Raw genomic sequence first — 19,595 nt, forward strand, 5'->3', positions numbered from 1 at the left:
TCTGGAAGAGGTACAATTATGAGAGTTATATTGCCATGCAGAGTCATTCATGACGAGTCAGAAATTCAAGATCAACCATTTTTGACTTCGGACAATATTCATACCGGACAAAACATTTATGGGTAACGTGGGTTGCCTATCTTGCAGGCAAAATACAACGTCCAGGCTTTGGTTTTCCTGGTTTTACACCAAGTTGCACCGAAGGTATCAAACCATGGTCAAACTGTATTATAGATGGGTTGGTGCTGCTGCTATGGTGGAAAATAGAAGGTGGTACTCAGACATAAAACAAAAAGATTTGAATTCGAATATTTTCGACGTATATTTCGATAGAAATTTGATGGACTAAATACTGTCACTCATTTTCTGTTTCCTATAAGGCCCTTTCAAAGCCATACGCCCAAGCAAAGTATGCTCTTATTTTGTTTCACCCGTAATTAAAGTCGCTTCCGAGATATGAACAATCTTTGGTTTTCAAATTTTCAATGAATGGTAAGGATGGCTTTTCTTATGAATGGTAAGGATGCTTAGATTGTATGTTACTAACTTTTCCAATGTTACTGAGGTTTGATGCACAGATAAACTGATTCTTTATATTTGTAATCGAACATGTATCGCATAAAAATAACAACCTTGGCCCAAATGTACATTAGCATCTGGGGTTGGTGGTGTTTCGGTTGTAAAAGGTAGCATTACCGTGGAGTTATATCACTTTCTAAACTTGAGCAAATTATTGTTGGAGAATTATGATGAGTAAGTGAATTAAATAACAGAAAACCGTTGGTCATTATCCAGACTTCAACACAATTTCTTCTTGAAAGGGAATAATAATTTAACATTGGGCTGGAGAACTGTGCATACACGTACTAATTGGAAAGTATTTTTGAGTTATTATAAATTCAATTCTATAATTTGTAAGTAGATTTTCACTTAAATATGACAACTCAATTCTATAAATTTGTAAGTAGATATTCATTTAAATATAAGAATAACTACTAATGAACCACGCGAGTGTTAAATTCATTTGATTCTACATACCTTTTAAAGAAGTTGTGTCAAGGTCTGGATAGTAACGAACAGTTTTCTGGTTATTCGATTCACTTTTCTTTCTTTCTCTCTTGGTGAAAATGGTCAATTTGTACCACTTCTACTTTGAATAGAGGGTTAACAGATGAGATGTAACCTACTCCTGATACGCTGAATCGACTATAAAAACGATATCTCGTTTTGCCCTGATACCCGTTGACAAAAGAATGAGCATAACCCTTCTACAAGACTTCTGATAGTTATGCATAGGATAATTTGGAAGTCTAATCTATTAATTTTGTAAAAATTATATACCCAAAAAGACGCATGTATATAAAATGAAATAAAAAAAATCCTCCCTAACGGTCTATTGGTTAGCTCGTGCGCCTTTAATGCAGGTGGTTCCAGGTTCCATTTTCGGTAGAAGAGCATTGTAATTTGAACCCATTACGATGATTTGAATTCCATCTTAAAATATAGGTCCAGGTCTCGCTGCTAAACTTCAACAAACAACAATAGCATTCAGAAACAAATTTCAGTATTATATAACACTTATAACCTGAAATATAACACTTAGAACCTTAAATCAGTATGACATGAAACCTCCGTGTGCTGCAATCAGAGCCTCTAGGCCTATATGTCGTGACGTCGAACCAAGCAGACTTTGGATATGCTCTGAGAATTCACTTACCACGTTTCTTATATTGAGTGCTCAAAACATGAACGTAATCTCTTATCTCCTGGAAGACTGTTACAAAGTGCTGGCCAACCACATCACACACACCTTTTCAATATACGGCATGCCATTCGAACGTACTGGTCGAAAATAGCTGTATCCATCATTTCTCAAAGGAAGTTTACACAATACGGGTTACACTATGTGGTCGGTCATTGTTTTGCTGAAATATGACATCTGGAATTGTATGAAGAGGAGGAAGAGTATGACCTCGTTCTCTAGTGAAAAAGGAACATGACCCAACCTCTGAGACTTCTCTGATCATTGTAGGATAGGTGGAAACGAGTGGCACTCCACGAACCAAAGATTCCGTATAACACAATATATTTAATTTACTTTTGAATAAAACCATATAAAATAATAATCTTTCGAGTAGATACAGCGGCGCAAATCTGTCTTCAACATTGGGGGGGAACAAGTAAGAACGTTCTTTTTTCTTTTCTTTCTTTCTTTCTTTCTTTCTTTCTTTCTTTCTTTCTTTCTTTCTTTTTCTTTTTCTTTCTTTTTTCTTTTTTCTTTTTTTTTGGTTAAGCGATGCTGAAAATATTTGTGAAGTTGTAAAACAATTATATGGAGGATCAGGGAGCAAAGTTGTCTTCAACATTGGGAGGCGGGCAGATTTCAGCTTATTCTGGGGGTACATCAATTTCATCTCACTTTCCTTTGCGGCAATCGGACACAAATCATCACATTTCTTACCAAAAAACACATTTCAGATCGGATTATTAGGGGCACAGTCCCCCAGTTCCAAGATTGGAGGGGACATGTCCTCCTCGTCCACCTGGGATTTGCGCCAGTGAATAGATAAATCCACTTTTCAGTTTGTTGCCTACTGTGTTTTACCTTCCCATGATCAATGTCTCACACACAGTTATACACATGAAATGATGGGTGAAGCATGAGTTTTTCCACAGTACTTCCGGCATAATTTGTTTCCGGTGGGTTCCAGAAAAAATGTGCTATATGTGGAATTTACATTGGTTTATATTTTATATTGCCAGAAAGAACATTATAATGAAAGAGAGAACTGAACATGGTAATTCTCAGGCTAACAATCAGGTAAATTCAACGTTGTCTTCTGTTGAGAACTGACCCCATTGTTTTCATCTAAGGGGTTTATTACGAGAGAATGAATGAAAATTAAATGAATGTAGCTAAAATGGTTTAATAGCACTTGATTCTTACTCTACCCTTTCATAATTTTTGTTTCTTCGGTATTGTCTTTAATAAATTTTCTTTCTTTTCAATAGAAGCACTCCTTACATAAGTGACGGCAAAGGAAAAGGTAGAATGTGGCTTGGTCGATAGAGACGCCCATTCAGTGTCAAGCAATGGTCTCATTTTGATTAGTTTGTTGTTTGAGTTGTTACGGAGGTCCTGATTCGTTGTTTCGCATTCGATGTTGTTGCAAAGTATGAAACCCATGAGAAAAAGAGAACTGTTTTTTTTTTTTTTTAAATTTCCAAAACAAGAAACTTTAAAGAATAAATAATTAGGTCAAAGGTAAGAAAGAAAAGGAAACATATTTCATGAAAATAAATACCGATCATATACCAGCCGATATTTTCTTTACTAGTAGCCTAGCCTTACTGGTTGAAATCAAAATGCAACTTTTGAGACTGTATTTGCCTTGTGATCGACAGTCTAAGATCCCTTGGCTCATACTCGCAACTGTACTACACTCGGTCGAAAACGTGTAAAAAGCTTTTTCAGGCCAGCCACCGTGAATGAGGTTTTCCTATGTTTTCCTCATCTACACCAGGCAAATGTCGGGGTGGTACCTAACTTATAGGTCCCAGGGCGCTTCCTTCCTTTCTCAATCCTTTCTTCCTTCTCTTTTCCCTGATAGTGTGCTCGCCGAGGAACGTCATCCTTCAAACGTGACGGGCTAAATGGCTATAAATGCCAGAAGTCCAGAAATATAAAACCTTCTCCTCCTCCTTGCAACTGTACTACTCTGCAGGACAGAATAATGTATGAAAAAAATCTAGCAATTGTTCAGCTACTTTAGCATAGTAAAATGGAAAACGAAATCTCTTAATTTGATTTCCCACAGATAAGCCATTTAGGCTACAAGACAGTTAAGGAAAGCGAATGATTCTGAAAGAACTGGTATTATGAAAATGTGGGAGGAAACTGTAGAACTCCAAGAAAACCCATAGACACGAAATTGTCTACCACAAAGTCGTGTGGCCTGTAACTGAGAGCAGTGTATGTTATTCCATTCTAAGAAGAAGATAACCAAACAGTCAACTCCCAAGACGACAAATTCGATTGTACCATTTGCTTTTACTTAGAAATGTTAGTTCCAAACCATTCCGTATATAATTGACGTCACAGAATAACAAGAAATACTTAATCTAGAGTCATGCTTAGGATCTTACAAGACTGTAATGTTATTACCTAGGTATGTTACTTCACACGTGGTAACTCTTAAACGAAAGTTTTTTTTTTTTTTTTTTTTTTGCAATAGATAGCTAGAGCAATTACCTCTAATTGAATCAATCCAGTGACATATTCATGGGTAACGACTGTACATTTCTCGTAACGCTAATTGGAAACCTCGAAACATTTGGATAAACCCTTAAATGAAAACATTGACATATTATTAATTTCTATTATAAGCGTAAGCGCATTCGTTCATAAATATATATTTTGCATGATCTTATTTACTATCTTTTGTAGAGTTTACTTCTATTTTAATGAAAACTATCCTGATTTAATTCATGGATTAAGAAAAAAGTCTTGAACTCACTTGATTTAAATTGATCAACCCTGCTTACTAATAATATCAATAGATGAGTTCTAAAGAGAGAAAGCATCTCACAGAAAATGAAACATGATACATTTCTTTGTATTTCGATATTTCAATAAACAAATGGTAATCATAAACAAGCAAAAGCAGACGTTTCTTTTATATATTTTTTTTTTTTAGTATTATGTGTAATGAGAATGAAACATCTTGGTTATGTTCATAAATGAATATTATATTCCTACCATAAAATGAAAATGATACCTTGTACGAGAAAGAGATTGACGGCTACTGATTGGCATGTCTATTACAATGTATTGATTAAACTCTACATTCAAGAACATGCACATAAAAGAATAGAAAGTCCTTTGTAAAGAATTAATACACTTGATATGGATATGGCAGATAAGAAGTTCCAGAACTAAACACGTCTGTCAACACTTCGTCTAAATATTGATAAAGACTGGTTTGTAATGAAGTATCCCCCTATCTATGTTAATATGTGAAATTCAGTAGTGGAAAAGCATCGAAGGCATTATTGTGGTTCAAATTGCACAAACTATAGGTCTCTTATAGCCTCGCTGCTGGTAAATGACGTAAAAACAAGCAAATTAATCAAAATTCATCATAGCCAGTAGCACCACAGACAGTAGGCCCAACATGTGAAACGTCAATTACCAACGTTAGCCTAATGCTGTAACTGGGCACTTTGCAAGCATTTGTCAACCAACGTAACCTTTATGAAAGAAGTAAAATTGCGATTGGGATTTCAAGGTCGCACTTAACGTACAGCTAACTACTTAATTAAGTGCAGATTGGAGTTATAAGAAATATTTCCGAACTGTTTCATGTACGCCTGACAGTTGGACAACCAACATGACAGTACAGCCATGTCCGAAAACATGACATGCCAGGATATTACTCCATTTGGAACAAGAAAGATGAGCATCATTTAGAAAAACACGAGATAGATAGGCAGAAATTCTATTCACGTTAAGTTCTAAAAGAAAAGGAAATTAATACAAAGTAAAGGAAAAGAATAATATGTATCATGCAGAGACAGTGAAAGCATGGAAGTGAAACAAAAGAAGAAAAGAAGAAGAGAGAGAAAAAAGCGGAAGACATGGGAATAAATAAAATTTTAACGGTTAAGGATAAACTGTCTGCGTTTTCCCCTCTGCCCCTCTCTCTGTCTTGGTTTCCTATCCCTTTCTGAGATATATCTCTTTCAGTTGCAATTGCGAACATAGTTTACAATGCTTGATTCTTTGAAGAAAACTGTAAATCCAGGCTGGGAGTCGAACCAAAGATCTAGCACAGGGATAAAAGCGGACAAAGTATTGTATACACATGAAAATAAGGAAATTAGAAAAGTTTGTTTAAAAAAACTCACCGAAACATGTATGCAAAAGGACAACTACCATGGTCAAGTTTAAAATATTTGCTTTTATGAACAAAAGTAATAGGCTGTTAGCGGAATGTGTGACATATGCAAAGTAAATGTCGTAATGGTAAGGACCTGGCGTGGTTGAAACATACATCATTGTCTGAACGACGAACCAAATAACAGCATTGCTTTAGTAGTAGGATTATAGTTAAAACCACGATAAAGGATTAAATTGGTGGCGCTGAAGAACGAAGGATGAAGGTGGCATATTTTGACTAACAATTCCCACAATTTCTGCCCAGCGTCTCCCTTAGCCAATGGGCATAATCGTGGGAATTTAAACTGAAAAATTTTATGTCATTTCATTTTGCCACTAACAGGAAATGAAGTATCTAACTAAAACTTCATGTCCTCTTTACATATGAGATGCTGAAGATAGAAACTGATATTGACATTGTTGTGACTTTGAACAAATTTATCTGAATTCTATATGTAGAAACACTAGTTTTTACAGCACCATCTCTTTGAAATATCTGGTATTCCAACTCAGTTGAAATAAGTGTACGAATGTAATAATTATAAGTAAGAGTTCTTCAATATTCACCTTAAAAGATATGTTGATGCCTGTACCATACGAGCTTTTCGAGAGTTCCACAGAGTTAGAATCTCTTGAGTCTTACCTATTTTTAAATTTGCCGATCTGCCGGTTTACCAACGCTTAAGATCTCATGCAACAAATACTGTAAGCAATGCTTAGTTGGGAATCTTGTCGTATGCGTGTCTCAGACATAATATAGCAAGTCTCACAAATTTTGGCTCTAAAAACATGGCAACATCGAATTTGCGCTATTATATACTGGCTGTCAAGCTCAAGAGCACTGCTATGTTTGTGTTCGTATCAGCGATATCTGTTTTACTTGAAGTTGACTCAACCTAACGCTTGCTGGCCTCAATGGGACCCGTGCTCATTCAACCTTGATGCTTGATTTAGCGTAGAATCTCAAGTCGCAAGTTTGTCATATCTACTCTGTAGTTACGAAGTAGACTATGCCTACTCTCTTGAGTCATGTCCATGGATGCTAATCAAGGATGTAGCATCCATGGAAACTGTAGAAACCTTGCTTCCCTAGAGCAAACGGAGTAATTTATTAAGAATAACGCGCAACTTTCTCGAAGTAGAAAAGTGCACTATGCCACCATGGGCTACACACGGACTGGTTTTGGGGTCCAAGAGGTTAAGTTTTCGCGGGGAGGTACATTTTATTCATAATAATAATAATAATAATAATAATAATAATAATAATAATAATAATAATAATAATAATAATAATAATAATAATAATAATAATAAAGCGCTGAAAACCAGAAAACAATTATTTACTGTGTGTGTGTGTGTGTGTGTGTGTGTGTGTGTGTGTGTGTGTGTGTGTGTGTGTGTGTGTGTGTGTGTGTGTGTGTGTGTGTGTGTGCGTATGTCTGTATCAATTCAAACAAATCAATACCTAAAGTAAAATGTGTTTGGAGGGTAATTTTATGAGGCAATGTTTGCCTTAGCACATATTTCAAAATTTTTATAGATAATAGTAATTAATTATTTTCTGGTCTTAAATGCTTTATTGAAGCCCATTAACATTGCTTTTTAAGTTTTTATTTTCTGCTTTTTAGTGTATTTTTAAAATTGGTTATTTTTTTTTAATGTTTGTTTATTTTTTTCACTTTTTCTTTATCCCAGTAGTTTAGTTAGATAACTAGTAGGACATTAACTTCCTATAAACTGGATGACCTACGAAACATAGGTGAACAAAAATGTTTGTTTAAATTGGTCTACACCTTACGGAATTATACTAAATATACCGTACTAACACTGTCAGCTGTTGAAGAGTTTCATGGTTTAGCTCCTAAGACTTCATCAGATCATGATAAAATTTATACGAAACCTGAAATAAAGTATACTCTTTGAAACTTAAAAAAAAGTAATCAAACTCGGCACGTTTATGTTGAAGTTATGAGTGAAATTGCACACAATGAAGTCAGTTAATTACGATATTAACACTTAGGCGGCGAACAGATTTATGAGTTGATACCAAAGACTGTCATGAGATCTTAATGAAATTTACATGAAACCGGAAAAGCACATACTTTCAACAAAAAGTAAATGAAGGAAACCGGTGCACCTTTTGGTCAAAGTTATAGTAGTAATGGCAGCAGGTGAGGACACTTTTGGCCCCTGGGTTCCTGTCTCAGGACCCATACTCCGGGCGCCCACCTTAAAGTTGCCTTTGGGATCACGTCATAGGGTCACGTGGTGTTAGGCCATGCTTTGTCTTTATGTGATAGTCCACTGAGGGGTCTATTTTGTTCACTTTTATGGGTATACATATTTGAAGATTGTTATCTTTATTTCTAATCTTTTAGCGTGTATGTATAGTCCACGTTAATTTCTTTTCGTTCCCTTTGATGAGTATCAATGATTGATCTTGGGACCTTATTACGTTATATGATTGTATGGAGGCGTACTTAAGATCATTCCCTTACATTTGATATGGTAATATATGCACTTCGTGATCCATTTCGTTTCTTAAAATATACCTCAGGGATGAAGATGGATACCTTACATGTGGTAATTACCTCGTGATTACTATGTTATAGACATTGCAATCGTCCGAGTTCATTCTTGGTGCTAGTTTCTTCCGATGTCATTGAATTTAACGTCCCCTTCGAGGCTAAGTTAAACGATGATGATGAGAAATGGTGAAATGAAAAAACATAAACCTACTTGCTTGAGGATTGAAGCAGGGACTTCACACATCAGAGATAAGCGCTGTGCCACCGTACGCCATGGAGAAGTTTTGGTGCGAGCAGTTTCACGTATGGAAAGGAACATAAGCAGATTTTAGACAGGTTATGTTACATTATGTTACATCTGTTCGTTGTTACACATACGAGTCTGTTTGTGAAATTGCAGAATCTGCTTTTACGAAGAGACAATGTCAGTTCATTTATTGAAAAATGAAATGAAATCTTTAAGTTTTACGTCCCACGGTTATGCCGGCTCGGCTAAAGGAGACGGTGAAGATTATAAATTAATGAAATGGTGGGATGAAGAAAGTGGGAGGAAACGGAGGAAGCCCGAGAAAACCCACCCTTTGTCCACCAGAAAGTCCATACGGCGCGAGCTGGAATCGAACCAGGGACCCCAAGCACCGGAGGTGAACACTCTACCATTGAGCCACCGTGAGTTTATTTATTAAATATCTCTAAGATGTGTAAAGGAGGAACGATACCGGACCTGGTTGACAACATTAATTTATATCGTTTTTGTTCACAGATTAAATAAAAATGTTGCAAAGTTAAAAAGCTTCTTCGAGCATTGGCTTGATCATATGCTATAAGCAAACGTCAGCTATATTGTGTTATTTGTGTTTACGTATTTGTTGTCAGTATCATTGACATTCTTTTGTTACTACACATTGAACATATAAAATGTTTAATTGTCAAATAGTGTGTAATGGTTTACTTTGAAAGGATATATTTAGTCTATGAGAAGGATAAAAGGGATGAGTTGAGGTGATTTTGGACCTAGTTTGTACCTCTCGTTTCCGTTCATGGATTAAAATAAATTGGTTCATTGACGCTTTGCTTAAATTTGATTGGTTCATTGTTCGAGCGATTTTTAAACGCTTAGCGTTTTGTTGTTCAGTAAGCGCTTTATTGATGGAAACAGTATTGCTAGATTTTTAAAATCTAAACTGCTCCGATTCTTTTCAAAACGGTTCCGCTGAGTGCAAGAATTTTCAAAACTAAAATTTTTTTCGAACCCAAGAAAAATTTTTCAAACAGAATTTTCAAAACAAAATTTTGAAACAAAAAAATTCAAACAATTTTGAAACAAAAATTTTTAAACTAAAAAAAATTAACCAAAAAATTTTAAAATCAAATTTTAGGAGATTTAAATTTTTAAATTAAACTTTTTTCGAATTAAACTTATAAACTTAAAATTTTTCAAACTCAAGATTTCAAGCCGAATTTTGAAAACAAACTTTTCAAATCTAAAAATTTTCGTATCAAATTTTCAAACTAACTTTTCGAACTCAGAAAGTTTCAAACTTAAAATTGCAAATCAAAATTTCAAACTAAACTTTATGAGTTGATTTTGATTTAACTTCCCGTACAACAGCGAGGATAGGACCTACTGATTAACATGGAATCCGAAACACATGAGCTCCGTCGGAATCGAACTCACGTCTTCGACGCCAAAGACATGGCAAGTTTACCTTCTTATGTTTGGTTAATCGTAACCATTTGGCTGTACATAATCTGTAAGATCTCCAGGAATGAAAAACTATTTGGTTAGCGAACAATAAGACGGAGTTAATAAATATTAGCCATTATAACACTTGAACTTGTAAGAAACGGATAACAGGTTACTGTTCAGAGCACAGAACAAACAAAATGCTAAGATGGACAAAATTTCATTTTTGTGACGTTAAGCATGGAAGTATTTCCTTATCTCTCACTCCTCTCACTTGAAGGACAAAGTGCAACCAGCATCTTGCAAGTTGAACGCATTAAGAAAACAAAAAATATTTTTTTATGCCTATTTGAGATTTCAGTGGCTGAATCCAGGTTCGATTTTCTTCATTATTAGTACGGATTTAAGTACACTACCCCATAAAAGCCTCAACAGCATAAACATTTATTATGATTCAGATTTTTATCGTTCACATCTTATGCAGTCTAGGGACTCAAGATTTACGTCTCATTTAGCCACGGTACTGTTAAGTGAATATAAAACATTTACGGTGGTTCAGATTTTATAGTTCACATTTTATACAGCTTAGTGACTAAACTTTAATTAATCAATTTTATACGTAAAAGGGAATGAAATTAAATCTTTGAGTTTTACGTCTCACAATTATGCCAAAGGAGACGATAATGATGAGAAATAAATGCTATGATGGAATAAATATAATGAGGAGAACTCTGAAAAACTCACGCATATGGTGTTTGTTTACTAAAAAGCCAACTTGGCGTTATCTAAGATCGAACCAGGGATCTCACGCAACAGAGGTAAACGCTTCATCATTAAGTCATCGCGACGTAAATAGACACAAAGCGTTTGATCGAGATAGTGATCATTTGCAGTCATCAGCTGTTCTTGGAAAGCAGAGGCTACAATGATAATTTAAACCCCATTCAAGGAAGGACCGTTTTTTAGGCGGTTCCGTGGTATTTCGTCCCAGTAGCGTTTCGTTTGAAGACAAAATCCGTAGCATTTCGTCCCGGTGTAGTAGCGTTTCGTCCCAATGCAAATCCATGACAGTTCGTCTCAAGCTACCGTTATGTTAGTGAACAGATTAATGAGTAGAATTTCGTCCAGTAACCCACACAGGTGATGAGTCACATGTCGATCAACCGGTAATTCTGAAACTTAATCTAGGTGGTAGCACAGCCGGATAGCCCTACTAGGCACTTCGAACACTTGCTAACGAGCGTTCTCCAATGGAAGTACGGGACTCAGGATGTGTGCTGCCTTACCTTTTTGAAGCCAACAAAAATGGAGGATGGATGACTATATATCCACAGTATCACAGAAGACCACGAAAAACTGACTGAATTTTTCATTACTTTGTTGACCAGTGGTTTTAAAATCCACAAATATGTTTCCATGGATGACGGAATTGTAAGAGCAACTGAATCACTGGATAAGTTAGGAGACATCGGGAGCTTTTTGAGAAGTGTCTCTTATATAATCATTTATAGATTAAAAAGAAAGGGAAGCCGTTATTACTGACATATGAAAATATTGGACGAAGCTATTGATAGTGAAGATTATACGAATATCATTTAATAAGTAACAAAGCGCTGGCTACAATTATATTTTTGGGACTAGGCCTTAAGTTTTAAGCCGGAGTGCTGTAATTCCGAGGATTTTTTAGTTTATGAAAATTTAAAAAAATAATCCATGAATTAATCGCGCGGGTCCATGAAATTCGTGGGTTACTTATTACCCTTTTCGTATATGTTGAGTGCCAAGCTTATACAGCAGGCCCACCTCTGTCAGAGGGGTGCCAATAAAAGAGGGCACGCAGTCCAGGTTGGTGACAACAGTGAAACTTATCGCACTGTAAACTTAATACATACATATATATATATATATATATATATATATATATATATATATATATATATATATATGTGTGTGTGTGTGTGTGTGTGTGTGTGTGTGTGTTGTGTTTTAAGTGTAACTAGTGGACGAAAAGCTACTCGAAACCTAAGTTTCGTGTTCGTGGAATTGGGACGAAACGATACGACACGCTTTAGGCTAACATCACACACACACACACACACACACGTACAGACACATAATTCATTAATATGAATCAAGCAAAGTCGTTCAGCTGACAAGATTAGTTTGCAAGTTCAGCATATCCTTTAAGCTATTTCTGATTACTCTTAAACATAATGTCATTGTTGTGTAGCAGATTACTAGATTTAAAGAATCAAGTTCATAACTTCCTAATAGATATAAACATTAACATTTATAATCTTAAAGAAAATTTCGTTTTCGTTTATTAAGGATTTTTAAGCATAGCATTCACATATTTTTAATATGTCATAATTACTTTAATGTTAAATTTACACATAATTTAGTTGTAAGCATATTTTGTTAGGACAAATAATGAATTCTTTAGTTATGAGCTATTTACTAAAATATGTAAATTTGTACGAAATGTATGCATTAAAGTGAAATATTGGCAAATATTTCTTAATCTAATATTTGAGTGTCACTATTAAAGGAAACTTTAATTTCGCAAAAAGTATAAATCCGCATCAACATATAAGAAGCTTATACGATAATCATTATTCAGCATATAGCTTAAAACTTCAAAAGAATGTGTTATATAAAGTTTTAACGTTAATCATTTAATTATCATTTAAACTGCTCAACACACAGATTATTAAATTAATACAAAGGAAATACAGGATCCGGTTACATGCTTACAGAAAGAAAATTAATCATAAGCAGTGAACATGTCATCTTATTTTTCTCCTTTAAATGATAACATTTCAAGAATGTCTGAGTTCAGCATGTTGGTCGAATAATCAGTTATTTGTTGTTTCATCTAAATTTAACATACGACACCGGATGTAAGTAAAATTAAGTTTTAATTTAACTTATCTTTTAGTGTAATTTCATTCGTTTTGGTACGACATGTCGTGCAGTGAGTATTTTACGTGTTTTGTAATTGTGAAATCAGGGGAATACGTAAAGAGAAAAAAATTAAGAAACACCGATTTTTTTAATATTGAAAGTTCGTTACCTAGGTATGAACATGAAAAAACAATAGTGTATTATAGTTATGACACTATATTAACAAAAAAACGAGGCCCTAAAAGAATTATAATAGGCAATGACATTTTTATTTTACACGTGATCACTACAGATCGTTCAAGAAACTGTATCCGGCAAAACATTGTGTATTTTGCAATATGGAATGCCGTATGCTCAAGAAGTGTGGAAACGAAATTTTTTTAAAAAAGTAAGTATCCTAATTAAAAGTTTTATTTTAATTACTTCTAACATAACATTCGAAATCGAAAAGTTATCTCTATTATGTTCTATGAGAATATGATCTACTTTATAAGATTTATTTCTTCATACAGTGAATTAATTTAGATTAGTGTCTTAAGAATCAAGCATTGATTGCTTTTGAGCTTCTCTTGAACTCATAAGGTATAAATCACTGTGTTAAACAAAACACGTCCTTTCCTTAAAGCCCATTTCCGTCTTATATAGCCTCGCTGCTAAAGGGATGTTAAACTCCTAAGTAACTCAACCTTTTCCTCTAAGTTATCTATGAATCTACACATCTATGAATTAATAGGTACACGATCCTGGTTTGATTCGCAATAGGTAAATCATATGTTTATGGTTGCTCTATCGTTCAAGTTTTACGTCTTATTGTACGCTAACCAAATAGTTTTTCATTCCTGAAGATCTTACAGATTATGTCCAGCCAAATGGTTACGATTAACCAAAAATAAGAAGGTAAACTTGCCATGTCTTTGGCGTGGAAGACCTGAGTTCGATTCCGACGGAGCTCATGTGTTTTGGATTCCATGTTAATCAGTAGTGATGAGCAAATGCAAGACCAAGACCAAGACCCAGATGGTCTTGGTCTTGCACATCCAGTCTTGGTCTTGGTCTTGCACAGGAACCTTTGGTCTTGGTCTTGGTCTTGCACATCCAGTCTTGTCTTGGTCTTGGTCTTGCACATCCAGTCTTGGTCTTGGTCTTGGTCTTGGTCTTGTTGCAAGAGTCATGCAAGTCTTGCTTTTAAGAAATCTTATGCTTTTCATAGGTAAATTTTACTCTGGATAAATTCTACAGTGCGCCAATAGTAACGGAAATACAATGTATGTTTCTAAATGTAATATAGTTTACCTTCATGTAAGTATAATAATAGTGTACAACATAGGCAATAACCTTTATTTTTTTAATGGGTCCCCACGTTTCACTACTTATAAGATAAATTACAACGTTTCGTAACAGATTCAATACTCCACTGGTTCTCAAATTGGGGAGACGCATGAAAGGAAATCAAGACGGCAAAGGCTACTAAAATACTATGAATTCCTAAATTATTTTTATATTCTAAAGGAATCAGATATTCTTTCTTTTCAACCAAGTGTAGCTAATCTTTGTATTGAACAAACTTTCAATTAAATATTGAGCTTTTGTTTTACTGATTTCAATATGTACTCTATGGAACAGAAACACGGACATTACGCAAAAGCGTTGAAAAAATATTGGAAGCTTTCGAAAAAAGGAGAGAATTGGCTGGGCTGAACGGAAAACGAATGAAAAGGGTTAGAAATAGTAGCAGTAGGGGAGAAGAGAAGAATTTTAGATGTAATCAAGAGGAGGAAGAGGAACTGGTTGGGACATTGGCTGAGGAGGAACTTTATTATGAGGGGCATGATAGAGGGTATGGTGGAAGGAAAGAGAGTGAGGGGACAACGGAGACTGTAGTTGAAGGAAGGTATTAAAACAGAAAATTGCTACGTCAAGACGAAGAGACTAGCTGAGGACCACCGTACATCGAAGGTTCTGAGTTGTAACAAGTGACCTGCCAATAATGGCAGAATAGCTATGACGATGATGATATGTTAGCAATATTGGTCAAAAAAGAGAGAAAAATTAAAATAATAATGATTGTAATCAAATCTCTTAATATTTTAATATAATTTGAGAAAAAACTGGAAATGACTCAACTACCCATGTCTTTTGTGTAAACTCAATTTATACAAATACTTTCGACCTACATTAGAAATACAAAAACACAGCATCAAAGTCCAAGTTATTTGAAATAACTGTACAAAATCACTCTCACTTGTGAATATGGATTATTTATCGTTGTATAATGCTATATCGCTCAATCTTCGTGTGCCATATACGTACCTGAGGAGGCTAAAAGTTATATTGATAAACAATTATTCAACGTATAAGCATCAACCCATGAAATCAAACTTGCGGTCACATACACTAACGTAAGTTTTTGTGAATGTCGTGAAAATGTTATTAAAATATGAATTTTTTGAGCACACATTAAAAATTCCTAAAGGATGCTTGATCCTTGGAGCCAAGGCCGTACCCATGTAGTCGGCACCTATTGTGTACGGAATTACCGATGTTCAATGCTACATTTCTCTTTAATTTTAAAAGAACACCACTAATATGTTTTGAAATGGTGTAATATCTAGTTCTACGTGCCACGATTATGCACCGAGGCTAAGGGAGATGGTGATGATGAGAAATGAATGAAATGGTGGAATGAGAAAGTAGGAAGAAACGGGAAAATCTCGAGAAAACCTACGCACACGGTCTCTATTCACCAAAACACTCACATGGTGCAAGCTGGAATCGAACCAGGGACCCTAGCACCAGAGGTGAACGCTCTACCACTGAGCCGATACATTTGCAAGACTCTTGCGCAAGAGTCTTGGTCTTGGTCTTGCAGGTATGGTCTTGGTCTTGGTCTTGCATCGGGATTCCTGGTCTTGGTCTTGGTCTTGCATGAGAGCCGCAATGGCTCAGTGGTAGAGCGTTCACCTCTGGTGTTTGGGGTCCCGGGTTCGATCCCAGCTCCTGCCAAGTGAACTTTGTGGTGGACAAACACCGTGTGTGTGGGTTTCCTCGAGGTTCTCCCGTTTCCTCCCACTTTCTTCATTCCACCATTTCATTCATTACTCATCATCACCATCTCCTTTAGCCTAACCGGCATAACCGTGGGACGTACAACTCAAAGATTTCATTTCATTTTGGTCTTGCATACGAGACTCTTGCAAAAACTGCCAGACCAAGACTCTTGCGCTCATCACTATAAAATCAGTAGGTCCTATCCTCCCTGTTGAACGGGACGTTAAATCAAAACCAACTCATAAAATTTAGTTTGACATTTTGATTTGCAATTTTAAGTTTGGAACTTTCTGAGTTCGAAAATTTTTGTTTGAAAATTTGATTCGAAAATTTTTAGATTTGTAAAGTTTGTTTTCAAAATTCGGCTTGAAATCCTGAGTTTGAAAAATTTTCAGTTTATAAGTTTAATTCGAAAAAAGATTAAGATTTGACAATTAAACACTTTATATGTTCGATATGTAGTAACAAAAGAATGTCAATGATACTGACAACAAATACGTAAGCACATGTAACATAATATAGCTGACGTTTGCTTATAACATATGACCAAGCCAATGCTCGAAGAAGCTTTTTAACTTTGCAACATTTTTATTTAATCTGTGAACAAAAACGATATAAATTAATGTTGTCAACCAGGTCCGGAATCGACCCTCTTTTGCACATCTTAGAGATATTCAATAAATGAACTCGCGGTGGCTGAATGGTAGAGCGTTCATCTCCGCTGCCTGGTTCGATCCCAGCTCGCGCCGTGTAGACTTTGTGGTGGACAAAGGGTGGGTTTTCTCGGGCTTCCTCCGTTTTCCTCAACTTTCTTCATTCCAAAATTTCATTAATTTCTCATTTTCACCGTCTCCTTTAGCCTAACTGACATAACCGTGGGACGTAAAACTTAAAGATTTCATTTCATTTTTCAATAAACGAACTGACATTGTACTCTTTGTAAAAGCAGATTCTGCAATTTCGTAAACAGACTCGTATGTGTAACAACGAACAGAAATGTGTAATGTAACATAACCTGTCTAAAATCTGCTCATGTTCCTTTCCATACGTGAAACTGCTCGCACCAAAACTTCTCCATGGCGTATGATGGCACAGTGCTTGTCTCTGATGTGTAAAGTCCCTGCTTCAATCCTCAAGCAAGTAGGTTTATGTTTTTTCATTTCACCATTTCTCATCATCATCGTTTAACTTAGCCTCGAAGGGGACGTTAAATTCAATGACATCGGAAGAAACTAGCACCAAGAATGAACTCGGACGATTGCAATGTCTATAACATAGTAATCACGAGGTAATTACCACATGTAAGGTATCCATCTTCATCCCTGAGGTATATTTTAAGAAACGAAATGGATCACGAAGTGCATATATTACCATATCAAATGTAAGGGAATGATCTTAAGTACGCCTTCATATAATGATACAACGTAATAAGGCCCCAAGATCAATCATTGATACTCATCAAAGGGAACGAAAAGAAATTAACGTGGACTATACATACACGCTAAAAGATTAGAAATAAAGATAACAATCTTCAAAAATGTATACCCATAAAAGAGAACAAAATAGATCCCTCAGTGGACTACCACATAAAGACAGAGCATGGCCTAACACCACGTGACCCCATGACGTGATCCCAAAGGCGATGCTAAGGTGGGCGCATTGGCGTTAAATTTTACCCATCAAAGGGACAAAAATAAGGTAGGCGATATATACACCTGCAGTACATCATTAAGGTAAGAAAAGGGATAACATTTGAAAAATTTTATACCCATAAAATTGAAGAAAATAGACCCTCAGTTAAACTACCCCATAAAGGCGGAGTGTAAAACCATGTAAGCCAGAGGGGACAGGGCGCAAAATTTCAGCGGGCTTCATACTCCTGTGGGCGCAAAAGTTAAAATCAAATACCGCAAGGTGGGCTATACATACACCTGTATTCTATCAAAAGGTAACAATCTCCAAAATTTTATGCCGTAAAAGGGAACAAAATCAACCCTCGCGGTGAAACTACCCCGTAAAGGTTGAGCATAAAACCACGTGACGCAAGAGGCGTGGCCTAACACCACGTGACCTTTTGACATAATCCCAAAGCAAACTAAGGTGGGCGCCCGGTGCATGGGTCCTGAGGCAGGAACCCAGGCTGTGGTGCTATTCTAATATTTTAACAACCGGTTCTCTCTCTCTCTCTCTCTCTCTCTCTCTCTCTCTACATATATATATATATATATATATATATATATATATATATATATATATATATAGTGTCCCACGAGCAAAGTGCGATATTTTGAGGAATGATAGTATTGATAGTATTGGTCATGACAAGCAATCGATCGAGATATCGATGAAAATACCACTTTATTTTGTACACATTGCTTCGAAGATACATATCTCGAGAACTAATGAAGACATTGGAGTCCTTCAAAAACGTATTGCAGATACGTAGCACGTGTAATAGGCATTAGGAGCCATTCAGATATTACATAACGCTGTTTTTGATCAATTTTAAATTTTATCCCCTCCCTGTCCCTTGTCACACTTCGTAATACAAGGCTGAACCCCTCCCTCTTTGTTACGTAACGCTTTTTGATTTTTGTTTTTCACCAATTTTACTTATTTTGAGGGTTATCACAATAAAAAAAAAAAATAATTTCCAGGATGCTTCTTGTATTTGAAGTTTTCCAGTGTGCACGATACAGAGAAGCTCTCTTCCCCGTAGACCACAGATTCGACGTGGCTGCACACGTGAAGGAGCAGGGACATATCGTTTGTGAACAAGCTTCCGGTCATCTTTGGCCTTTTCAAATTCTTCTTGTCCTAAATCAATGTCAAAATGCGAATATACTCGATTTATTTTGGAAAATTCAAATCTAAAGATAAAAAAATGAGTATGAGATGAATATCTGACGAATTCAGCTTTTAATATCTTATTTTGCTTGGATCGTTCTGTCGCGTAAAATATTATTTCACGAAAAAGTGTTTATTCTGTTCCACATGCGAAACTCCTTGGAAGAATAGAGTGGGTAATGATTCAAATCCAGAGTTTTAAATCTATTCTCAGAAATTGCGATGCGAGTGGGAATTCGAGGGCATTTTCAAGCAGTAGTTACGATCCCTAACAACTAACTCCGGAAAAGCGTGTATTGTGAATGCATTGCGGCGATAGCCATAAAACACAGCTTTATTGTATTGTAATGCACACAGGGTTCGTCACCAGTCATGCTGGTGTCTAGTAGCATCTTCAAATCCCTTTTCCATGATTCAATTTCTACAGGCTGTATGTTCTGAATTTTCCAAAACAATATAAATATTTATTTATAAAAATGAAAAGAACTGAATAAAATTATTTGTTTAAAAGATTGCATATAAACCTGAGAATAAAAATTAGGATTACAGAAAAAAGCGCGTTACCTAACAAATACGTTAATCCCCTCCTCCCTCGTGTTATACTTAGTAACGCAAGATTGAACCCCGTCTTTCCTTTGCAACG

General features: G+C 35.7%; 1 protein-coding gene across 2 annotated transcripts in view; it reads left to right on the top strand.

Moving 5' to 3' along the window:
- The window catches only part of LOC145693171 (uncharacterized), a 126,692-nt gene that overhangs the window by 54,036 nt on the left and 53,061 nt on the right, over positions 1-19,595 (top strand). The window contains exon 1 of one of the 2 annotated variants that reach the window (XM_081768946.1): positions 13,358-13,445. The exons of the other annotated variant lie outside the window; for it this stretch is intronic. Coding sequence (XP_081625072.1) covers positions 13,401-13,445 — 45 coding nt within the window. The 5' untranslated portion in view covers positions 13,358-13,400. Of the gene's footprint in view, positions 1-13,357; positions 13,446-19,595 lie in introns of those variants that run through there. 2 annotated transcript variants of the gene reach the window in all.

The sequence above is a fragment of the Thermobia domestica genome, chromosome 1 (genome assembly GCF_964235325.1).
Source record: "Thermobia domestica chromosome 1, izTheDome1.hap1.1, whole genome shotgun sequence".
Classification (NCBI taxonomy): Eukaryota; Metazoa; Arthropoda; class Insecta; order Zygentoma; family Lepismatidae; genus Thermobia; species Thermobia domestica.